A 16,308-nucleotide genomic window follows, 5' to 3' on the forward strand; every position below is an offset into this window, starting at 1 on the left:
GATATTTTAGTAGTCAAGATAGTCGACACTAAGCAGCCAACATAAGTGCCCCTTTCGCCCCCTAGCATGTAATCCAGAATATTGCATGATTGTTTTAAAGCAAATTTTGGGACAATATTGTATTTATTGACGCTGTGCTGACATTTTAATAGTTTTATCTTGAGTAGAGAGACATATTCTATTGTTAATATTGTTAAATGCTTTTATATTCTTTTATTCTCTTTCGCCATCTTAATTCCAACAAATGTGGTGGCACGTGAAGGCATCAGCGTCATTCAGCATTGATTACGTCATCACGCCGGCTGCTTGCCACACGGGAGAAATTCACTTTTCGCTGTTTTATTCTTTGAAATGTATCTAGTTATTGTCGCACCAGGACAACTGCGTGTTTAAATAAGTTATTTTAATTTGAATTGCAATATTCCTGCATAAGCAGAAATTAAGAGCAATAAAGTTTTTTTAAGGGCTGTTGGGATGCGACGGATGTCAGACAAAACAAATGAACACAAGACATCACGATATTGAAAGTGAGGGTTGATTGCATTATTCTTCTGACATAAACCAAAACAATACAATATTATGACGGAACTGACACCACCAATATGCCCGTTCTTCTATTATTCATTAAGAAATCAAATGCTGGAGGTACACATGTCAACATGGTGCTTAGAAGGCCTCCAGGTGATGAATAGCTTCTCCAGGATCTTGGCGTCCTCCAGAGCATTATGTGCATCAAATCGTTGGCCAAGGAATTGCCTGGCCAGGGCCGTTAGGGAATAGCCAGGTAAACAAGGACTGAGGCGCTTAATTAGCTGGTAGGTGTCCACAAAGCCAGACACCACCTGCCTGAACCTCTGCAGAAGGCCGTTCTCTGCCATCACTCTCATGATCACAGGAGCATCAAACATTTCTGCATTGTGGGCCACCAGTAGTGGACAGTAGAACTGACTCAGGTAGTCGATAAAACGCCTAAGAAGATCTTTCACCAAGAGGGTTTGCATTACAACACCATGCCGATACAGGTAGGGACCATCAACGGTGAAGCCTGTGAGATTCCTCACATGTTCGCTGAGGGGTAGCTCAGGAACAGCGTAGCCATTAAAGGCACGTCCTTCACAGATGGCTGACACCTGGATGATGTTACACACATCAGTTTCTGAAAAGAGAAAAAAGATGGATCAACAGGGATAAGATACCTTCACCTCAAGAACAAAAAAATGCCACTTGGCACCATTTAAGACCCAAACTATTTGATTTAGAGACATCTGCTGCCAATTCAAAATTGTCAAGAATGTCAGAGAACCTGTGGGGACTGTTGGGGAATAACTGTAAGTCCTCCCAGTTGATGACGAATTTAAAATAATCGTAAAACGTACATTATATCAACCAGACAAGCTACTAATTTATGTTAACTGCTTGAATTAAAATCTCTGAAGATCAATTATTGGTGATCAAAACAAGCACTTCCCCCACATATTGTGATGAACGCTCATAGTATTTGTAGTAGGAATAACAAGTTCGATCAAATTCATGAAAAAAATGACAGTTTTACATCCAATTAACATAAAAACATATTTTAATTTTCAGTGTTGAGATGATGTTGAAATGTGTCAACCCTGAATAAATTATAAAACTATGCCTTTAAATTTGACTCTACAAAAGCAAATTGAAAAACTTTACGTAGTCCCGTGGTCTCCAGGTCGAAGAAAATTAACGTTTTAGACGCCATCTGCAAAAACAGAAAGAGAGTCAGAAAAGTACAATATTAAACTGTACTGTCTAAACTGTACTGTTTAATTAGTTTAGGTGTTAGATCTTCATCTAAACGTACACATTACTGTTACTGCTCTAATGATCAGTTGATTTAATAAAAAAATCTAATAGAAATTAACAGTGAAACTAAATCCTCTTTACAAAGTACTAAACCCCAAAATGGAGGAATAAATCAACATTTAAGGCACCCCAGTTTCAAAGTTTGACTAATATAAAACTGTAACTCACCACTGTCGGCCGAAGAATCAATAAGCGTGAGTGTGTCGCAGAAATCAGTGTTCACTCTCTGACTTCTGCAGATGATTTAACTGGGGAATGAATCGAAGGAAGAGTGACTAGTTGTACTTTCATTTTAGTGTAAATGAAAGCAAATCTTAATGTCTTCTGTGATAACACATACACACACAGAGAAACACAGACACAACTTCACTCTTTCAGAGACAATCAGTGCTTGTTTCATGGCCAGGAAAAGTAGCATTTTCCCCCCCTCAAGGTTGTCTTGTGGATGACCCTTCTCAACTTCCAGGTGGAAGAGAATTCTTCATCGCTTGAACGAGCGCTCCTTCAGGCAGGAGTTCAAGCTCTGCTCACATCATGTGATCACCTACTACATATTGAAGGGTTAAAAAATTCAATGCTAAAGTTAAAACCCTGAATTTACTAAGTCTCAGCCTTAACCGGCCAATAGTTCAGGCTGTGTGTGTGTATTAATAACGTTTTAGCTTATGACTCCTCATATATTCATCCTAAATAGTCAAATTTAGTCATCATAGCTAGGATCCATGTAAGCATGTACTGGTGTGTTTTGGCTTAGTTTAGACACTGAATGTTCTCTTTATTTAGTCATCATCCAAGCGCTGGCGGCTCAAGCTGAGGGTTTAATGGCATGTGTCCATTGTGTAAAGATAAGTTGTCTGCTAGACCTATAGGCACCGCTCTTGTTGGTCAGGTCATTCCCATCTTTTAGGCCAAAGTTCTGAACAGGTCGGGTTGACCTCTTTGATAATTACGCTATCTGGGGCCTCCGCTGCTTCTTGTCCTTGGCAGATGCTGGAAGAGGCAGTGTTTGTTCTGAAAACACAAGATACGTATAGGATGGACCAGATTGTAAATTTGTCTTATAGTGTATTCCTTAGAGAGCATAAAAATACCGGCTGTTAGCATTTGCTGGGGGGAATAAGGAGTCATCCCAAGTCCGGAGAGGTGCAGTTGGCCGGGTGAGCATTCGGGTACCTCGGAGACTGGAGGCGGTTCTACTGTGACTTATGTCCCAGCCGACTGATTTTTGGTTTTTGAATTACTGCTATCTTAGCCTGTGCACAAATATGCAGACAGGTACCTTCTGAAGAAAAGGTATATTTTTACTGAGCTGAAGTTAAGAATTCCTGTCAACAGAAATTAAGGCTATTGGATGTGGCAAAAAGCCTTCAAGAACCACAAACACATCCAGCTGAGCTATTTAAAACTTAAGCGATGACAAATTTCTTTTTTAAAAATCCAGTTTGTCGGAGTTTTTTTAATAAGCAGATGGTTCTCTTCCTCAGTCCTTTTCCCCCCTCTTACAACCACAGTCATGTCCGTCTCATAAAAAAACAAAAAAAAACAAATTACACCTCATACACAACGATGTCAATATCAGAGACAAAAAGACACATTTTCTACCATCTCATCAGCATAAACATGACAGACACAGCATGGTCTAAATAAACATTTGTACATAATGAACCATAAACAGGATAATATATCCTTTAATAACACTTTTTTTTAATAACAGAAACTTTTAAACCAATGTACACCCAAAAAAGCATAAATAGTACATACACTGTGTATAAAAGAGGAACAAAAACAACCAGAAAAAGCAGAGCATGCTTTCCAGTGACAGGTACATTCTCCTTTTTTTTTATTTTTAAATTTATTATAGCTAATTGAGTGAATGACGTGTTAACATCCGGTTCCAATATCAGCTTTATGATATTTCATATTTCTTCTGGGCATCTCCAACAGTTTGCTGTGTAAAATGACTTTAACCCTGCAGTCAGCAGCCTTTACAGAGACCCCTTCAGCTGATTAACACCGATCCTGTTGCTAACAAAGCACTGACTGCAGCTAAAGTCATGTAAAGACGGGCCTGCATTCGGGCCCAGGAGATCCAGAAAGATAAATGTTAGGATGTATGCTTGGAAACCATGTGGACAGACACAGAAAGACAGGAATATATTTGCAAAAGCACGTGGACGGTTAGATGCTACTTGTTTTATAGTAAATGCTACTGTTCACAGCTGGAGCCATGAAAGAAGAAGAAGACAAAAGAGCTGCTGCTTTTTGGTCAAAGAAGAAGAAAATGTGCTGGATGGTTCAGAGGACATCAAGGACGGTGCAGGGAAATTTTAGTTTTAGTGCGGCTTGATGGCTACGGAGGCTCATTTCACCTCGACTGGCATTTTAGAGAGATGACAAGACTTTACTCTTCACACACACACACACACACACACACACACACACACGCACAAAATGGCTTTGGAACAGACGTAATCTCAACAAAAGCGCTAATTCAAGTCCTGATGCAGTAACACTGATGGATTTGAAACTTAAAAGATGTCAGACAGCACTGTGAGCCCAGATCCACAGCTTTTCCTTCCATGTTCAGTTTAAACACACCTAAATGGTTCTGTTTGTTCATTGAGAAGGGAAAAAAGCAACAAGGACCAAATCAGCCCCAAAAAAATCTGACTCTCAGAAAATTCACGTGAAATGTAAAAGAAAGAGACCGACAACAATGAACATACCAGGAGCAGCACTGACTTCCTTCTATGCACATCTTTTCCTCTGTATAATAATAATAATAATAAAGCTGTAACATTTCTGTACAGTCTTCAAACTGGAAAAATGGTAATGGAGTAGCATGCAGCCTCCTGCTGCCGTGTTCCCTGTAAACATAAAAATCTGACTTAGCTTGGCGCTGGTTGCAAACTGTCCACCAGCTCAGTGAGTATGGCTACATAAAGACGGGCTCTGAACGGTTTGGCGCTGTAGCTGTGGAATCTCACAGAGGGTCAAGCCACTCGTGTTTTGCTTCTTTTTCTTCTCTCTTCAAACACAACCCCGGCGTTCCAGCAGGGGGGAAACAGCACAGCAACAGATGAGAAGGCCAAAAACATGGCTGCCTGTTTACATGCTGTCCGTCATGTGTGCCACTGGGGTCACGCCGCCAACCAGCCTTCTATCCCCACTGCTGACAGCTTTGACTGGACCAGAGGAGGAGGGGGATGGTCGCTGCGGATGCACCGCCCAGCATGGACCTGTGAGGGACTCTCTCCTCCCCTCCTGCTCTGAAGCAGGCAGTAACCAGCATCCTTCTGGCTTCAGCTTCACACCATAAACTCGTTGCTGCCATACAGAACCAGCTGCTGCGGCCCTGAGCTGAAGTCCGACTCCCTCCGGTGGCCTCCTGTGGGATCACGCGGTGAACTGCGGCTCAGCCTGAGCCTGTGGCGGGTTTTGCCAGCATTTTGGGTCCCTTCTGCCTCTGCCAGAGGCGCCCCCAGACCATAGGAGGTGAGCAGGGGCCCTGAGGAGGAGGAGCGGAACCGGTAGTGAGGGGAGGGAGAACCTGAGGTGTTGGAGGAGAATGAGGATGAGGGGTGGTAGGAAGAAGTGGAGTTGGAGTCTGCAGAGTCCTGGGAGTCGGGCTGGCGGCGCAGAGCTCGTCTGCACTTTGTCTCCGACTTCCTGGAGCGATAAGCGCCAGACTCTGGATGGTGGGGACAGGAGATCGGACAATGACTCATGAGCGACACACATTTACAGCTTTAATCAGGGCATACGAACACACAGACACACACACAAACAAAGATCACAACAAAAACACACACCAGGAAGGTCTGAGGTTGCTCCCTGCAAGGTGATGTTCTCAGAGCTGTCTGCTGTGCCAAAAGAGGCTTCAGACTCGGGGGTGTCGTCGTCAGACGTCCGAGGCTCCAAGATCAGCATCTCGTATGTCAGCTCCTCCCTGCCCACACACACACACACACACACGCACGCAATTGATAGATTACAAGCAGGGTCAGAGATGCTCTCAGCTGTTGACGGAGCTGCAGCTGAGTTGAGTTGTAGCATGTAAATGCGTAATTATTGCAGCTCTGGACAAAAACACTTCGAGCATCATACTTCTCTTTCTGCAGACTCTCAATCTGCTCGGTGAGAACTCGCTCCTCCTGCTGCATGGCCAGCTGCTGCTGCTCATTCACAGTAGAAGCATCTGAAGCATCTCCGCCTCCTTCTCCTCCCCCTGCACTCTCTCCGTCCACTGCAGTGGGCGCCTTGGGACTGAGAGGAGGCGAGAGCGTGTGGCTGCTGCTTTGCCGAACGCGCCCCTTGCTCTGCAGGTTCACACACAATCACAGAGCAGGTTAGTGTGAGCACCCCCATCGACGTTCGACAGCTCGCGGCTGACAGAGATGGTGCACAGACAGGAGGCGGCTGGATGTTTTGACACGGTTCTACACAGAACCTACTGATTACAGGTCAGCTCAGAGGTGTTCACGCACACAGACGCATAAACAAAGGCACAGGTCCAGGTTCAGTTTAGCTGCACATCATTCATAACAGATTTATTTTGGATGTGAGAAAAGAATAAGTGCAGCCCTCTAAGAAATAAATTGATGCTAATCGATAGCTACTCCTCACGTGACAAATGACAGTTTATTCCTGACAACACATCCAATTATTTTACCAAATAAACTGATATATTTTAGCATCTGTTTGATTGCCATTGCCTTAAATGCTAAAAACAGCCTTAAAAACAGGGAACAATTAACAACAACAATTAAGCAGTCTGCAGAGGACGAGCCTACAGACAAACAGCAGACAAGTCGAAAACAGACAGCAATGAGAGGACGGATCGACTCGTTGGACGGACGGGACATGGATGGTGGTGGCAGACAGTTGAAGTGGGAGGGGCATACATACCGGGGTGGCAGTGCGGGTTATGCTCATAAACCTAACTGCAATTAGTACGGGTTTCTGGAAGGAGGGGGAAGGGAGGAAGGAAGGAAGGACAGATTAAGGTTAAGGAGTGATGACGGTGATTTGCTGGTTTGCAGGTTTAATTCTCTCCGGAGAGCCGACACTGTCATTTTGTCCACCACAACTGGGATCATCATTTGCTCGTGGAGTTAAATGCTACAGAGGGAGCAACAACTATTATGCTCTCTGCAGGGCCACAGAAGTCCCGACTCACCATGGACCTCCTGATGTGGGTCAGTCGGCTCTTGGCTTTATTTTCAGCAAACTCCAGACTGCTGATGTCCTTCAGACAGGCCCTGTACTTGTTCATCTGCTCATTGATGACCAGCTCCACACACCTACAGGGTGGAGATCAGCATTAAACCCGACATGTGGGCAGGGGTGAGGCCAATGAGGTAGAACGCTGCAGAAGTGAGAGGGTGCTGCACGCACGCTGTGGTTTTGCTGATGTCTTGGACGCTCTGCAGCGGGTCGGTGGTGTCGGGGCAGCGGAGGACACAGGGAGCAAAAACGATGGCGAGGGCGTTGGCTGACATCCTGTTTGTGTCCTCCTGCAGCGCGATCCTGAAACACACCAGAAAAAAAGGCGGCGTTAATCCCGATGTGGGTCCATACCGAGTCAACACTCGTTCCCACCCAGCAGAACACACAGGCGCCACGGCGTGTGACAGAAACGGAAAATCCAGCATGAGAAAAACAGAGAATCCAACACCACCGTCTCAGATACGAAACTCTTCTCGCAGGCAAAAATATGAGGCACATCTTATTACGAAAGCATTCCCTTTAGATGGAAGTTGTTGTTCCAAGGCCGCACAGCCACTGTTGTTTATTATTTCATCACACACCTGACCAGATGGAAGATGAGGCGCTCCAGTGTGCTGAGGTGTGTCCTGCTGAGCTGATCTATTACAGAATACACTCCCCGTATCACCTCCCGCTTGTCTGGTTGACCTTGGGGGGAAAAAACAATCCCAAACAGTCAGACGGAGGAAGAGTTCACCTTCAGGGAGCCTCAGCCAGAGGAGGTCTGGACCACAGCATGACACTGGAAGATCTAATTATGAGCTTACCCATGGCCCTGAGGAACTCCTCGTACAGTTCAAAGGTCATGAGAGGGCTCGGCAGGTCGCGGAGCCACTGTTTGAGGACGCTGGCAATGACGTGGATGTTGTAATCATCCAGGTTCACGCTACCCACATCTGGAAGAGAAAGATTTGGGTGTTGGAACTAGAACACCCACCTCGCTGTGCGACGAGAAGCTGTGATTAACTGAATGTTTGAGGTGCTGAAATGGACGAAGGTTAAAATTCTATCGCTGAGGCAGTTTGACTGCTTTCACTCGCACAATCACACAAACTGGATCTTGGCCCGTTTTTTTTTCATTCTGGGGGTCTCACCTGTGTCCAGCCCCTGCCGCAGTTCTTTGATCTTATTGGCGGAGCCTGACTTCCTGTAGATCCCCTCTGTGTAGAGTCCATGCATCTCGATGTAGTTGATGAGCTTCTCCACCAGTTGAGGCACTTGTCGCTCCTCGCTGGTCAGGCGGGACAACTCCACACCGAACTGCCGCGATGACAGCTCTGGCTCATACTGCAGAACCAAACACAGGCATCAAGAATGTGCTGAGTCATGTTAAGTCAACTGTCATAGTGTACCAACCACGGCTCTCAATGATGGATTGTGAAACAGAAACCCAATTTTGAAATTTTGTAGCCGTCTACGTTGCTTTTAATATCAATGTGCACACAAATTTCCTGTTTCCGAAGTCTGTCTTGGTATTTAGAAGCACCTTAATCATGACTTTACAGTCACGAGACTCACTTTTTTTCTACCACATCAAATCTTAGCTTATGGAATTTTAAATGTTTAAGAGTTTTTGCTCCACTTTGCCAACATCGGCAGCTACTGCACCATGTTTCAGCGCTGTCACGTTCATCAGTTTAAATCTAAATATAGGAGAGGATTTTACGAGCAGGCACTTGATGTTCGGATACAGGTATATTGAAGCAAAAGATTTCAGACACCTAAACATCAGCATTTTCAGAGACACAACAACAACTCTGTTTTAGATATTTAAATTAGACCACCACCACACCACTGAACCGCTGCATGCACAAAAAGTCCCTCCTACCTTTTTGCTACACTTGGTCGTCATCTTGGAGCAGCACTTCCTGTGGCAGGCGTAGCGACACACTACAGAATGACAGAACAGCACAATCAGACTGGTAGCATTTCTCAGTGAAACTGCAGCAGGAGCTACAGTCAGCCACAACCCCAAAGGCTCAGGCTCCGGGTCCGAGACAGTGGCAGACAGTTTGGATGTGATATCCACGCCTCACTCAGCAGACGGAGTGTGTAACCAGATAGAATATAGATTTATAAACGGAGACGAAGGATTAATCGAATCTGTCTGACTCACAGGGAGTCAGGGCAGGAGAAGTATAGGTGTTTGTGTGTGTGTGTATGCGTGTGCGTGTGTGTGTGTGTGCGTGTGTAAGAGGTCAGTAAGCAGTAAGAAATTGTATGATGCACTTGGAGGGTGGAAATAAAAGCTACAGACATGAGTTCGATGCTCATGGGTAAGTCAATTAGCAGAACATTAGCAATAGCTAGTGGCGCATGTGTGAGAGTGTGTGTGTGTGTGTGTGTGTGTGTGTGTGTGTGAGTGTGAGAGAGAGAGAGAGAGAAAGAGAGAGAAGGGGATATGAGGTAGGATTACAGATGTTTCAAAGCTGATTATTAGGGTAAATGTAACAGTCATTTATCATGAAAAATAAATCGTAACATTTCAAACTCAACTGAGCAAAAAAAGAACCAATACCACAAACTCCAGAAATTATCGAAATCTAAAATGATTGACTGTGGTGTGAGTTCTAGGTTTCGTACTCACGTTTGCAGACGCAAGCTCGGTCCATCATCCAGATGAGGGAGGAGCAGTACTCGCAGTAGGTGGGGATGCTGTACTGAGTGGACTTGAAAATGTGGCCATTGTGTTCCTCCACCTGCAGGGGGCAGCAGAGAGTCAGGCCCGTCTCACCCACTGGTTTCAATCTCAAATGATTTATTGCCAACATAAACGGGTGGAATTTTAGTGACGACTCACAATGTCGGTCTCTTTCTTCCTTGACTTTTTTCGTTCACGTTTGGGAGCCTGGGAAGAAAATAAGAAAGGTTTGATTTAGTTGAGGTATTTTTTTCCTTTATCCATCCCTCTGTTCAATTTTAATTCCCTTACCCGGCCAATAGTTCCTTCCATGGGTTTATACTCCGTCATAAATTCATCCAGGAAGACCTTGAAAGTGTTGACCCACACCTTCACAGGCGATTCGCTCCAGTCCCTCTGTTCAAGACGCATGGATTTTTCCAGAATATGCTCGAAGAGGGCGTAGAGATCCTTGTAACGAATACATTTCCCATCATCCATCTGGTGATGAGGGAAGAAAACAGGAAAAGGAATAACTAAAGGTTCACTAAACATTTCCAGCAGGCAACAAAGGACTCCAACTGACAAACATTTGGCAAAAACCCCCAAGATGTGATAATGTAAAGGGACTTACAGCCAGGGCGGTGGAGTAAGAGTTGAAGATGTTGATCCTGAACTCCTTGAGTGCTTTCTTGAAGACAACATCCACCATGGTGTCATTCTTACCATCTTCAGACTCCAGGTCAGATATCTGGAAGTATATTTTGAGATGAATATTTGATTTAACAGGAGCCAAAGAATCACTGAGAACCTTTAGTCCCTGTGAGTCTGTGTGTTTGTGTGTGTGTGTGTGTGTGTGTGTGTGTGTGTGTGTGTGTGTGTGTGTGTGTGTGTGTGTGTGTGTCACCTTCTTTATGAGGAAGTCGTTCATGCTGCGGTAGTCGTGGGCTGAGCTCAGGATGTGCAGTGCATCGTTTTGCCACTGGGTGGGTTCCAGATTGATGCTGCTGATTTTCAGGCTGCGCCGTCTCTTCATCTTTGGGGACGGATCCTTGTTCTCCTTACTGTCCTTGATGCTCCTGGGAGACGCTGCCTCCAAATCTAGACTCTGAGGAGGAGAATGACCCTCTGCCGGAGCAGTAACGTGGAGACAAACAAATGGTTAAGAACTAATGTGTAAACAATGAAAACCATAAATATATATATATTTTTATTTTTTATTTTTTTTTACCACGTGTCTCTCCGACTTCAGTCATGCTGGCTTGCTTCTCCCTCGACAGTTTCTTCTCACTGTGTTTCGTCTTACTCCAGAACCTCATTTTTCCCCTCATCCTGTTCAATCACATTTACTGTCAGAAATTTAAGCATTTCAGATGGAGATGCTCACTCAGATGCTCTGTACAACATCACTGAATCTACCTTCCATCCTGACCAGAGGTCTTCCGGAGCACCTCCACCTTGCCTAGATCTCCTGAAGACATGGTCTTCTGAATCTTCTTCTGATCTTTGTGAGACCCCTTGAAAAGAAAAAAAACAACAACGCATGTGTCACAGGCAGGTTCTAATCCCGATCCACAACATCTGAGATGAGGAAAATGGCTGGAATCTGCAGGAACATGCTCCTCAGATCCTTTCAGAAAATGGGGTTAGTGAAAAGATCCTCAGCAGGAGGTCGCGACCATTCCAGCATGCAACTGTTAGCATAGAGGTCCATCTGCTGCAAACCAAAAATCTGGACGAGAAGAGCGGCTCCAGGGAGAGAAAGTCTGAAAGTTTGGAATACGTTTCCCTGATGAACGAGACCAGACATGAACAAAACCAAAATCTGCTTGTTTATTATGTATTAAAGTGAACCTCAGTGTTGTGAAGTAAAGGAGAGAGAGGTGGAGAGGCGACAGCGGAGGCGGCTCGGTGTGGGCTGCGGAGCGACGTGCATCGCCATTCGCTTCAGCCATGACAGAGCCTGTGATACTGTCTGCTGCTGGACAGCAGAGCAGTGAAGGTCATGTTAGCCGTGTTAGCGGCCTCCTCCACTGAGGCAGGGCCCCCTGAGAAGGAGGGGGAGGGGGAGGCGGCCTGAGCGGAAGAGGAAGTGTCTGCTTAGAGGTCATGGATCCTCTGGAGATGCGGTATGTTACCATCTCTGAGTCACTGTGACAGTCAGCCTCGGGGTGGGCACACAGGGGAGACAGGGAGGGGGGCAGGGTGTGGGAGTGGGCGGCGACGTAGTACTCGTCGTCATCGTCAGACTGGGTCGCCCCCTCAGAGTTACAGCGGGTGAGGAAGTCGGAGCGGGTCCGCGACATTCGGGCTTTCTTTTTGGGGCCCGGACGACCCACCTGCTACCGGGCAACCAAAGGGACACGAGGTCAGCGGCGAGCGTGGCAATTTCATCATGTGACAACTGCGAACGTGGCGTGATCCGCTTTAAATGTATCAAACCTGAGATGAGTCATAATTGTTTAGGTAAAAGTAAATAACTTTGATTCATGCGATGATTGCAAACATTGAAAGAGTTGATATTTCCCCTTCCTAATAAACGACATTAGTACCACAGCAGCACGTGCTAGCGCTCTGAGGCGAATACACACACACACACACACCTCTCTGCGGGATCCAGTGGATTTGGACATTGACAGAGATCTTTCCTGGTTTACCAGATCCTTATCTGACCTGCAGCACAAAAAGAGAACCAGTTTTAGTATTGGATCACCAGGCTGATGATGATGATGATGATGATGATGATGATGATGATGATGATGATGATGGAAAAGCTTCATCGCACTCACTTGGAGAAGGGCAGTTTGCGCCTGGGTGGGGAGAACACGGTGTTGGTCGGTTTCTCCACCATGTTCACAATCACAGTCTGGGCTGAGCTCTTCTTCTGGGCCTTCGGGGGTTTGGTGTCCAGAATCGGGCTGGGAGCCTCCTGCGGGGGCCCACTGGGAACACCGGAGGGAACGACATCCTTTGGCTCAAGGGTTATCTGGATGTCAACCTCCGAGGAGCAAACTCCTGGTAACTCTGGACTGGATCTATGAGCGGATGGTTCTAGATGAGAATCCGGTCCTGGAGGCTCTTTAGTGTCCGATGTTACCTCCAAGCCCGCAATAGGCGTCGTGTTGGAATTAAAAGACGCTGCCTGTGATTCCAGATCTCCTTGGTGGGTCTGGGCTGCCAGCAGCCCCTGCTCCTCCACCGGGCTCTCCTTCTGCATGCTGATCAACACCACTACGGGCCTTCGAGATGTGGATTCTCTTCTGTCTTTATAAGCTTTGCTGGGGCTTTCGAATTTTTGTTGGTGAACCGGACTTTGGTCCGATGCAATATAAAACGTCGCTCTCGGACCGTCCGTGTGGCTTGGTGGTTTTTCATTGTACTTCGAATCCCTCAGCCCCTCCTGCAGGGGGTGGGTGCATTCCTGAGCTGCCGTCACCTGGGACTCACTCTCCATGTCTTCTCCACCGAGCAGCTCTAAACGTCGGTGGCTCATCGGAGATGCCTGCGGCGACTGCCTCTGCTGGTTCTCCAGCTCCACTACGTTGCTCTCTGGAGCTGAAGTGTCATGCAACACACCCCCCACGCTTGTGGTCCGGACTTTCAGCAGGTCTAAACTGAACTGGGCCTGCTCCAGCTCCCTCATTCTCCTGCTCTCTCTCTTAGATCTGTTCTTATGGGTCATCTCATCGGCGCTTCTACTTTGTTCCTCTTTTTCTGCCTGCTTCGACTCTCCGTGGGCAGGCTGCAAGCCTTCTGAAACACCCCTGGGTGTCTCCTGGGTGTTGCCTTCATCTTCTAGTGTGGGAAGGTCCTCCGCAGGGCCTACATCCATTTCAGCTGACTGATTCTGTTCTGTTCTGAGTCTTTCATGCTCCTCCTTCAATTCAGCGAACCTGAACACAATCAGTGAATAACAGGAGAAATTAACCACCTACAAACAGGCAGATTAATCAGATTAAACTTCACTTCCACTCACCTGAGGCGAACCATGTGACCCCTTCCCAAGGCCTGAAGTTGCATCACGCTCCCATACATCTGACGATAGCGGCACCTCTCCCTGAACCCCCTCCACGCCGCCTGAACCGTCACAGCCGCCAAAAATCTGCACCGACAGAAATGCCTCCATCTCCGCTGGATGATGACGGCAGAGTCACGCTGTTGCTGGAACCTCCTGCGCTCCCTGTAGCTCCTCCAGGCGGCCTGCAGACACACCGCTGCCGCCTCCTCGTCCTCAGAGTCCAGAGCGGAATCTCTGATGAGGCAGCGGCGCCACCATCCCTGCACGAAAAAACACGGAAACAAACACCGGCGGTTACTGGACGTGGAAGAAGTGGAGTAATTAGCAGATAAAACCACAGGTCAGCGTGGTCTGCTGATCGGGCTGATGGGACGCTGCTGTGAGAGGTGGGTTTTCACTTTTAAAAAAATGGCAGAAATCTCTGATTTTAAAGATGAGATTTTAAAATGAGAACAATTATTGAAGGAGCAATAAAACTGTGACTAAGGTAAGTATATAGCTCAGGTCCACTGGAACGCTGAGCCCCTTGAATTCTTTAGTTTCATACCCCAGTCTCAAAACTAGTCCTGTCCCAATGCAAACAGCGAGATGTAAAAAGTCTCGATACAAGCAAGGTTTCACAACATTTTTGGCAAAATAGCGCTAATTACACTTGAATGAGAGCGAGGCTGAACTAACAGTTTACTGTTAATGCTTGTTATTCTTCTCATAAACCTTATCTGTGCAGCGCTGGCTCCCGCTCAGCGTTGCGCCGTTTCTCAGTTTGTTTTCACTCCGCCTAACAAAGATTTGGACAGCTCCCCTCTGCGGAGTCCTCCAGAAAAAACATTCCGTCTGAATGTGGTGTTTTTCTGCCTCTGTCAATCCTTTCACTGTTTGTTTTCTTTCATTCTCCCGCTCCCCTCCTCTCTTCCTTACGCTCCTCAGAGATGTAACAGGATGCACTTGTATCTTTATTTTTCCTTCACTGATTCAAAAAAAGTGCAAATAAACTCCTTTGTTCCCACATTTAAATCCAGACTTGTGAGAAATACTTGTGGATTCAGAAAGCTAAATATTTCTTAAATTTGGTTAACACCTTATGGTTTAATACATTCCGTCACCGCAGCTGAAACTCTGTTTTCTGTTCTTCAGGCTGGATTTTATCAGTGTGTGTGTCTGTAACCGCACCCAAAACCTAAAACAACGATCTTTGAAGTATCAGGACATCCCTGGAACTCCACACCTGCAGGTTAGCATCATCTGCTAATATGGCTAATACTATTTAATAGTCATGTTGTAATAGTAACAACAGTCACAGTAACAATAGTTATTTCAAAATCACCACTTTTTTTAAATCTCACCTGGAGGATGCAGGCAGCCTGCCTCATGTTGACAAAGTGCTTCCTCTCCAGGACGGCCCTGAAGCGGCGCTGCAACGCGACGATTCTCCGCAGGACCTCCTGGTGGAGGAGTGTCTGCAGGCGCTGACGCTCCGCCTCCCGCAGGAACACCTGTGCATGTACAGGTACGCGTAAGAAGAGCTACTATGCAAAAAGCGTGCGCATTAGAGGAGAAATGAGTCAGAATCAGTACCATCGTGTTGCCCACTTGATACCCGGCAGGCGGCAGATGGCTCCGCCTGAAAAACTCCCTGATACCGGACTTGGTTGGAGTCGTTCCATGAGGCATCAGCACATGAAAGTGGCGCACAAAGTCCTGCAAGGAAGACATCTCATGAAGGTTAAGTGTGCACTTCGACATCAAAATCTGCACTTCACTCCTCCTGAAGGGTCCAAATGTGGACTGCGGGAGAGGACAGTTACCTGGAAGGTGTACTTGATGCTGTACCCCGACTGGCGGATCCGGACAGTCTCCAGCATACCTGTATATCTGAGCTGTCTCAACACCAGGCTGTCGTTGAAACGCAGCGGAAGCTGGGGAGGAACCAAGAGAGCGGAGTCAATACGGCGAAGCACCGATGACGAAAAGCTGTGTTTGACCTGAAGAGCGCTGATAAGCAGTGAGCACCTTCTCTGCATTGGAGCGGATACACTTGACAAAGTACGGTTCAGACTGATCCAGAGTCTCCATCAGCTTATTTAGAGACGCCTGCAATCACAAACAGAATCAGGAGGAATTTATAACACATGATTAGCTCCAGACTTAGTTCTATTATCCGGGTACTCTTTGATCCAAAATAAATCAATGAAACCATGACAGGCAGTTGTTGCTGCAATTGTCTGTTTTTCCACCAGGGGGCAGCATCAGTTCTGACCTGAAACTGTGCACTAATGCTGGGAGGTTTCTTCTTCTTGTGCAGGTGAAGCAGAGACTTGGTGATGCGATCGTGGAGCGTCACGCTGCTCAGGTAGCGCAGAGACTTCACGTCCAATAAGTGCTGTGGAAACAAGACCGACCTTGTCAGCGTTGTCCTGCCTCGACGACCCAATGATGATGATGGCCGTGATGTGCGTGTCTTACCTTGGGGAGGGTCGGCTTGACTTTGCAGTTTTTATTCCTCCTGCCAGGAAAAAGAGCGTTAAGTCTGAATTTCCGAGCAGCAGCAACACTATCGGCTTCAGATGTC

The 16,308-nt window shown here is 46.5% G+C and overlaps 2 protein-coding genes across 6 annotated transcripts in view; both read right to left on the reverse strand.

Annotated features, from left to right (window-relative positions):
• Window positions 1-521: 521 nt before the first annotated feature.
• LOC115250942 (DNA polymerase III PolC-type-like) lies at window positions 522-2,212 on the reverse strand. The gene is made up of 3 exons (XM_029841177.1): window positions 2,002-2,212; window positions 1,681-1,729; window positions 522-1,156 (listed from the first exon to the last, which is right to left on the reverse strand). Exons 2-3 carry the CDS (start codon window positions 1,727-1,729, stop codon window positions 633-635), a joined length of 573 nt encoding a protein of 190 aa, XP_029697037.1. The 5' UTR covers window positions 2,002-2,212; the 3' UTR covers window positions 522-632.
• A 1,046-nt stretch (window positions 2,213-3,258) lies between these two features.
• Window positions 3,259-16,308, reverse strand: part of LOC101075743 (unconventional myosin-IXa-like) — a 66,704-nt gene continuing 53,654 nt past the window's right edge. For 2 of the 5 annotated variants that reach the window (XM_029841174.1, XM_029841171.1), the window contains 27 exons: window positions 16,203-16,242; window positions 15,997-16,119; window positions 15,750-15,830; window positions 15,545-15,655; window positions 15,315-15,437; window positions 15,083-15,232; window positions 13,698-13,999; window positions 12,511-13,614; window positions 12,325-12,394; window positions 11,860-12,063; window positions 11,141-11,238; window positions 10,953-11,053; window positions 10,629-10,849; window positions 10,356-10,472; window positions 10,034-10,222; window positions 9,902-9,949; window positions 9,689-9,800; window positions 8,930-8,991; window positions 8,196-8,388; window positions 7,869-7,997; window positions 7,644-7,749; window positions 7,231-7,362; window positions 7,013-7,136; window positions 6,742-6,795; window positions 5,941-6,152; window positions 5,646-5,782; window positions 3,259-5,524 (listed from right to left, as the gene is read on the reverse strand). In XM_029841174.1, the coding sequence (XP_029697034.1) occupies window positions 5,142-5,524; window positions 5,646-5,782; window positions 5,941-6,152; window positions 6,742-6,795; window positions 7,013-7,136; window positions 7,231-7,362; window positions 7,644-7,749; window positions 7,869-7,997; window positions 8,196-8,388; window positions 8,930-8,991; window positions 9,689-9,800; window positions 9,902-9,949; window positions 10,034-10,222; window positions 10,356-10,472; window positions 10,629-10,849; window positions 10,953-11,053; window positions 11,141-11,238; window positions 11,860-12,063; window positions 12,325-12,394; window positions 12,511-13,614; window positions 13,698-13,999; window positions 15,083-15,232; window positions 15,315-15,437; window positions 15,545-15,655; window positions 15,750-15,830; window positions 15,997-16,119; window positions 16,203-16,242 (4,726 nt within the window). In that variant the 3' untranslated portion in view covers window positions 3,259-5,141. The remainder of the gene's footprint in view (window positions 5,525-5,645; window positions 5,783-5,940; window positions 6,153-6,741; window positions 6,796-7,012; window positions 7,137-7,230; window positions 7,363-7,643; window positions 7,750-7,868; window positions 7,998-8,195; window positions 8,389-8,929; window positions 8,992-9,688; window positions 9,801-9,901; window positions 9,950-10,033; window positions 10,223-10,355; window positions 10,473-10,628; window positions 10,850-10,952; window positions 11,054-11,140; window positions 11,239-11,859; window positions 12,064-12,324; window positions 12,395-12,510; window positions 13,615-13,697; window positions 14,000-15,082; window positions 15,233-15,314; window positions 15,438-15,544; window positions 15,656-15,749; window positions 15,831-15,996; window positions 16,120-16,202; window positions 16,243-16,308) is intronic. The other 3 variants (XM_029841172.1, XM_029841173.1, XM_029841175.1) reach the window with 3 other exon arrangements.

Source organism: Takifugu rubripes, chromosome 9 (assembly GCF_901000725.2).
Source record: "Takifugu rubripes chromosome 9, fTakRub1.2, whole genome shotgun sequence".
NCBI lineage: Eukaryota > Metazoa > Chordata > Actinopteri > Tetraodontiformes > Tetraodontidae > Takifugu > Takifugu rubripes.

Coding starts and splice junctions, on each gene's coding strand:
- LOC115250942 (XM_029841177.1), bottom strand. CDS start 1,729: ATGGCGTCTAAAACGTTAATTTTCTTCGACCTGGAGACCACGGGACTA. Junction 1,157..1,680: donor CCTGGAGACCACGGGACTAC/GTAAAGTTTTTC, acceptor TTCTCTTTTCAG/AAACTGATGTGTGTAACATC.